This window comes from Lactuca virosa, chromosome 4 (genome assembly GCF_052849685.1).
Source record: "Lactuca virosa cultivar CGN04683 chromosome 4, Lactuca_virosa_CGN04683_v6, whole genome shotgun sequence".
Classification (NCBI taxonomy): Eukaryota; Viridiplantae; Streptophyta; class Magnoliopsida; order Asterales; family Asteraceae; genus Lactuca; species Lactuca virosa.
Window position 1 is genome coordinate 528262878 of NC_136429.1, and position 7490 is coordinate 528270367.

The window sequence follows — 7490 nt, forward strand, 5'->3', positions numbered from 1 at the left end:
ACACTAAGAAATCAACCTAAAACTTTTATAATGCTCTCAAAATCGTTGCACATTACCCCATTGAGTGCCTCTAATTTATAGAAAGAATACTAAACTGTAGCAATTTTTCTATATAAATTGAAATGGGTTTCTAAGTGCAAAACATCGGCTTAAACGAACCTACACAATAGTAAAAATCATATCGATCCTCCTCATAAGAGGACATAAGGCAGGTATGCAAATTCACCATCAAAGCTTGGAAAATAGGTCCTTAAGGTTATCGTGTCAGACCTTTAAAGTCAAATTTAAAAGTCATCATTCTTTAATAAATATGTTATGTACACTTTTGGAAAATAGGCATTTTTAGGTTATAATGCATGTCTTCCAAAAACCAAAAATATTTCGATTTATTTAATGGTTGCACCATTTTCACACAAAAACTACGATATTCAACATATAAAAATCAACTAATACATGATATCCATGTGAAACATTCTTTCACAAATCGAAGAATTATTTAGAACTTTCAGGATAATGTTTGGGACCGCTAAATCATTAGTAACATTAAGAGAGTACTTGAAAATATGTTTTCTAATGTATTATCATGATATCCAAAATTAAATCATTAATTACAATAAAACATATTAAGATTAACGATTATGAGATAATATAATATTTGCTCCAATTAGTTGTGCAACTACATACCTTACTCTTAGCCTTATTATTACAATTAAAATCTTATATTGCAAATACTTTAAAATTGAATATTCATGTTTGTAATACATTTAACCACCTGGTAGTATTTTAATCTAAAAATTATTAAATTGACATCTCAACCCATACACATTGAGGAGAGGGGTTTGATAACCTCTAAACCCATTTAAATATCACATCCGAATATGTTAACATTCAACGTGTTTGATGCAATATTTGAATGTCTGAATGATTATAAGAAAATAGAGTTTATTAATTATTTAGAGATGATACAAATGTTGTATCAAACACATTTAATGCTAACCGATTTAAAGAAACGACATCTAAATGGTTCCAACTCCATTTCCTCTTAAGATTATAATAGATTAAACTCATTTAGATACTAAATAATTTAGTTGTAATACTAAATAATTTAGTTTTATGAAACAAACTCATATGGCATGTAGCTAACATGGTTACCTTTTAAGTAACATTTAAGCAAATTGCATTTAATGAATATATAAACAATTATCTAAATCTTAAATGTATCTTAATTATTGGTCTGATAAATTTATTAATAAAAATATATTTTAAATATATGATTTTGAAAATATATTTATTAAATAAAACTATATATATGGTATGCTATTTTATAGAAAAAAAAAAGAAAAAAAAGATGGTAAGTGGGGTCCAAACTCCAAACCAAAACCAATCGTGTCGAGTGTATGGCCTGAATCCTTGCATCCAAATGGACTGTGGCCACAAGTCCACTCACTGAGACGTTGACTACAGCATCCCCGAGATTTTCTCTTTTCCTTCAAAAATAAATCAATAATCATGAGACGCCATTCAGATTCCGCATAGCATTTCCCACATCAACATCTTAGATCTTCTCCGTCGTAAGAACCGGAAAAAAAGGTAAGTTTTCTATTGACAATTTCACAGCTACTTCTGCAATGACAAATCATCTCATATGTATCTCTGGATTATTTCATCGTAGAAACTGCCGTTCATCTGTTTGTTTTGATTTCTATGTGAGTTTTCTCTGGTTTTTAGTGTATGATTTAAGCGAAGTTGTGTATATATCTTGATTCATATTTCATAGCTCGTGCCTCGTAGAAACTACCGTTCGTTTGGCTGTTTTGATTTCTATGTGTGTTTTCAATCGCATATCTGTCTTAATTCATAGCTCGTAGAAATTGCCATTCCTCTGTTTGTTTGAGTTTAATTCGAGTATTCTACTGGCATTTTAGTGTATGACTTCAACTGGATTTCGTATATATGTTGATTTATATTTCATATCCTTCAGAATCTGACGTTTGTCTGTTTGTTTTGATTTCTATTTGAGTTCGGCACTGGTTTGGATGTGTGATTTCAGCCATGCTTGTTTTAGGTTTATACAAAACTCGGAAAATCAATTAATGCAACTACTTTCGCTCTGTTTGTGTGTTCTTTTCATTTGACTCGGAATATATGGTCAACTGCTAGATTTCTGTTTCTCAATTTGTCGATCTCAGAATTGAATTTTTTAGTATCGTGATCCCGTTCTAAAATCTGGTTAAATTAGGAATCGCTTGAAAGTGATAATTGTAACTCAAAGAATCAGAAGATAACAAAAACTTGATTAGAGCTTGCGATAGGTGGTAAAATCTTACCTGAAACTCAGCATCTGATTATTTTGACCTTAAAATAACCAGAAATGAGAATCATAATCACTTTTACCCAAACAATCAAAGCTGATTGTTGCTAGGAGTTAAGCATTATATGAACTTTAGCATAGCTTCATGTGTTTTTACAGGATGGATCTTCCTTCACAAATTGATACTACTAGCCTGGATTACTGGATGAACTGGAGATTCTTGTTATGTTCAATATGTGTCTTTGGTTCCATAATTTTAGCATTCTTTCTGATTTGGAAGTATGACAACTCACGTGATTCAGAAACTTACAAAGAGGGAAACCAACAAAAAAAGGCTTGTTCTTTGTATGAATGTGAAGCATGGATGCCATGTGTGAAGGAGATACACCCTGCTTGGTTACTGGCTTTCAGAATCATTTCATTTTGTTTGCTTTTAACCGCTTGCACTGCTGATGTTGTTCAACAAGGGACTGACTTATTTTACTATTATACTCAGTAAGTCATTATCTTCTTTTTTCAATCAGTACCTATATATTTGTGTATTATAGCATCTTACTTTCATTTCTTTCTATTACAACATTATACTTTTGATTTTTCTTTCTTATTAATACATTTTACTTTGAAAAACCCACCCGATTATAGCATGTACTTTGTATTTGGATGACACTGCTATAATTGTGTAGAAATTTTGAACTACAACTCTATAATAGAAAAAAATGAGAGTATGATGCTATAATAAATAAATTAATGAAAGTACATTTCTATTTCTTGCATTTAGGTTTTCTTGTGGTGGAGGTTCTAAATTTTTTCTTTTGTCTTCTGAATAGGTGGACTTTTACACTGGTTATCTTCTATTTTGCGGTATATCTTTTTCTCATCTTAAGTTCTTGCTTTTTAAAGTTATATACTTATATCACATAACATTAAAAAACATACATTTTTTTTTATAACTTCAATTTACATGAAGTTCATGAATTTTAACCTATCTGTTCTTACAAATGTCCTCAAGTTGTTTTGCAGTTTGGATCAGTGTTTTCAGTCTACGGATTGTTTCGGTACAACAAGATGTTTACTGCTTATAGCTTATATGGTAATGAACAGCAAGCAATTTATGCCCCTCTCAATCATCAAGATTTGGAAAGTGCATCAAATCAGCAGGAAGGAAGTTGTTTCTTGCTAAGTGCTGAATTTTGGGGCTATGTATTTCAAATTGTTTTCCAGGTACATAAACCATTTAAAACTTTTGATTTTTTATAAAAAGAATAAGATACATTTTCTCTATGTTTTCCTAAATACGTAGATGAACGTGAACCTGTTCCAATCATTAAAGTGCTTCAGTGATTTGTTTTTATAGCGTCCCACTTTCATTTATTCCCATTACAAGTGTGTACTTTGAAAATTCTGCACAATTGTAGAAATGTCATCAAAGCAGTTTATGCTGCTATAATTGGGTGGATTTTTCTAAGTTTGGTGTCCTTAAAGAAAAAGATTTGGAAGTTTAATGCTATAATCAGGTAGATTTTTCAAAGTATAATGTCCTAAATGGAAAAGATAGGTAGTTTTTTCAAACTTCAAGTTACAACGCCTTAATTAGAAAAATACTGCAAGTAGAGTGCTCTAATAAAAAGAAATAAAAGTAGGATCTTATGATACACAAATAAATAAAAAGTATGTTGTTATTTCTTGCTTTTTGATATTTACTTGTTTATGTTACACAGATGACTGCAGGGGCAGTGATGCTAACAGATTTTGTTTATTGGATTGTGATCGTCCCATTTCTTACCCTTGTAGATTATCCAATGAATTTTGTAAGTACTTACACTTCTCAATGTTCATTTTTATTTTTATTTTTGAGTTATTTATTATTTGGTAACACTTTTGTCTTTGCTTTCTATTTTATGTTTATAAAAATGTGAACTGAATTGAAGAACAGTTTGCAACCATTTTTCAGAAATAACCAAACTCTGTTGAAAACTTGATTTTGATATTGTTCACAAAATTGGTTTATAGATTAAACTATGTGTTGACAATTTGACTTTTAGCATCAACCCAATAGACCACAATTTTTATCCTTTTCTTTTCCTTCTGATTTCTAAAAAAGTTTGTCAACACCATATTGATTTCACTGTAAAAAAGCAACACCATGTCATCTACATTACAAGATAAAAAAATACATAAAATATTGGTGTTACCAAACATTTTTGTTGTTTGGTGTTTTTACTAATTTCTCACACGTGACATACCTTGAAGAAGTAATTCTTCCCTTTTCAATGTCTCTATAAAATTGCAAAAAAATATTCTAAAAATTTTCCAAGTGAAAAATTACATAGTTGTCCATTATTATCAGGGCTAAATGCAAGATATAGCAACATACTTTCACTTATTTGTTTATTATAGCATTCTACTTTCATTTCTTTTTTATTACAATATTGTACTTTCAGTTTTTCTATTATTAAGGCATTTTGTATGTTTTTTTATCTGGTCTGACAGTTGACAGTTCTTGCACACTCACTTAACCTTGTTTTCCTCCTTGGAGACACAGCCTTGAATAGCTCGGTAATTTTCTTTACTTTTTTCTTATGTTTAATTTTTTATTTTTTTTTTATTTTTTTTTTTAAATCTTATAAAATCCCTCCTTTCAGCGGTTCCCTTGGCACAGAATTTCATACTTTATCTTCCTTACTGCCTTTTACGTAATCTTTGAATGGGTTGTCCATGCCTTCGTCAATACTTGGTATGCCATTCTATCTCAAACTTAGATTAAATTACAAATTTAGTCCCCGTGCTTTACTCAAAATGGAAAGTTTTGTCTGGTTTTTGAAAACTTCTCGAAGTCGTCCTTAAGTTTGCATATCGTTACAAATTTAGTCCATCTGACAATGATATGCAAGTCTTAAATTGGACTAGACTTCAGATTTTGTGTAAAACATAGGGACCGAATTCAAAACAAAATACAAACTTCGGGAAGATTTTGAAAAATGGACCAAACTTGTGATTTTGAGTAAAGTATAGGGACCAAATTTGTAAATTACTCTTATAATTATATCAATTTTCTCTTATTTCCAGGTGGCCGTATCCGTTTCTTGACTTGTCTATGGACCTTGCTCCATTATGGTATGTATTTCTAAACACCATTGTGTTTGCAAAAATATTAGAGTAAATTACAAATTTGGTCCCTGTGCTTCGCTGTTTTTTTTCTTTAGGTCCAAAAATAAGATTATAATTCTGGTCCTTATGTCATGCTTTCGTAACATTCTTTTGACATCCGGATCATTTAAGTTAAGAGATAACAAGCAAGCTGTATAACTTTATAAAATTTACCAATATACCCTTGCCTCTTTCATTTTCTTCATCTTCCTCCTAATCCTCGTAGGAAACCATAAACTTCAACCATATTCCCATTTCCAGGTGGAATTAATAGTTAATTTGATAATGAAAACTTATAAAAAATATAAAGGGTGATATAGTCATTTTACTTGGAACATAGACCAAAATTTAATAAAATATGAAAATAAGGCCACAATTATAAGAGAAAACATTTTTAGGACCAAAATTGCAAAACACAACTATCCTCGGGGCCAAAATTACAATTTACTCAAAGAACAACCAAGTACATGGACCAAAATTGTAATTTACTCAATGAACAATAAATAAGTTCTTTTAAAATTCTTAGACGAACTTCCTTTAATACCACATCTTAAATTACATTATTCATTACTCATTCTCTTAAATATGGTGTAGGTCCATCCCATCTAGTTTTTATCCTCTCTTTAAATAAATAATAATAAATAAGACATAATAGCATCTTCTTTGTCCCTTACTTCAAGTAGATGAGACACATTAAATGAAAATGGTATATTGCAATAAATGAATAGAAATTTTATTTTTTTATTCCAACATTGAAGAATTTACATGTTTGCAAGAATCTCTTTTATAAATATCCGATGAAAACTGTAATATATTCTTTTGCTCATTATCAAGTTTACAAGTAAATTAGTGGTATTTATTTGGGTCCACAAGATTATTCTATTGTGCCTTCATGAAAAATAATTTAAACGTTTGATAAATAGTCAAACGATTTTCTTAAACCATGTATCAACTCAAACATTGACTTCCACTGTTTGACACTCATTGTTGATGATATTTTCTCCAAGGACTAAACCCAAGAAATAGTAACATACTTTTATTTACGTGTGTATTATATTTCTTTCTATTACAACATTGTACTTTAGTTGTTTTGTTCTTATTAGGGCACTTTACTCTAAAAAAATCTATCAAATTATAGCATTGCATTTCAATTTTTTTATTAGGACATTATACCATGAATATCAACCCAATTACAATAGTAAAAGTTGGTTTGTATATGTACTACATTGCTATAATCGAATAGATTTTTCAACATACAATGATGTAACGATAAAAGAAAAAATAGGATGATATAATAAACAAATCAATGAAACCACATTACTATTTCTTGCATTTAACCCTTTTATTTATTGAAAACGTGACACATAGGTACTTTATTGTTGCATTATTGCATCTTCCATGCTACGCTATCTTTGCACTAGTTGTGGAATTCAAGTATCGCATATTGAGTAGATGGTTTCCTGAATCATATCGACGCTTGAGATGACATCTTTCCCTTGTGATTGCATTTGTGAAACTGTAACCACAAACCCTAGCGATTGATATTGTGAGAAAAAGCTCAAACTGAACAACACAAAGCAACCTTGAAAAAAAAATTCATTCGGACTGCTTATCATATCAGATCAAAAGGTGATTTAGCATATATAAATATATATATGTTGATATTATTTAAGTGATTTTGAACTTGGTTATTCTTTGAGAGTTTTGAGGTATTAAGATTTATTTGTTGAATTGGATTTACCTGTCATTGTATTTTTATGTCCTTTTTTTTTTATAAATTTAATAAAGAAATATTATAGAGGGTTAAACTCATTAGATTAAAAACATGATGATTTAACTTTTATACCCCTAATTATGATTCTCTCTCTTCAATTAAAATAAAGATATAAAAGTCAAATCACATTATTTTTAAGTAGATGAATAAAAAACCTAAGTGGAAATATCACCTCCCTTTTTTCATCCATTGTTTTCATCAAAGGCCTGAGATTGAGTTCTCCTGTTCTCTCATGAAAATGAGTTCTATGATGGACTT

The 7490-nt window shown here is 29.8% G+C and overlaps 1 protein-coding gene across 3 annotated transcripts; it reads left to right on the forward strand.

Annotated features, from left to right (window-relative positions):
* Positions 1-1421: 1421 nt before the first annotated feature.
* Positions 1422-7270, forward strand: LOC145109508 (plant/protein). 3 transcript variants are annotated; one of them, XM_079046680.1, is made up of 9 exons: positions 1422-1590; positions 2471-2806; positions 3139-3172; positions 3332-3532; positions 4030-4119; positions 4802-4867; positions 4954-5045; positions 5378-5425; positions 6827-7270. In XM_079046680.1, exons 2-9 carry the CDS (start codon positions 2472-2474, stop codon positions 6942-6944), a joined length of 984 nt encoding a protein of 327 aa, XP_078902806.1. In that variant the 5' UTR covers positions 1422-1590; position 2471; the 3' UTR covers positions 6945-7270. The 3 variants fall into 3 exon arrangements, with proteins under 3 accessions (XP_078902806.1, XP_078902807.1, XP_078902805.1); XM_079046681.1 differs by having other exon boundaries at positions 2614-2806; XM_079046679.1 differs by lacking the exon at positions 1422-1590 and having other exon boundaries at positions 2454-2806.
* Positions 7271-7490: the final 220 nt, after the last annotated feature.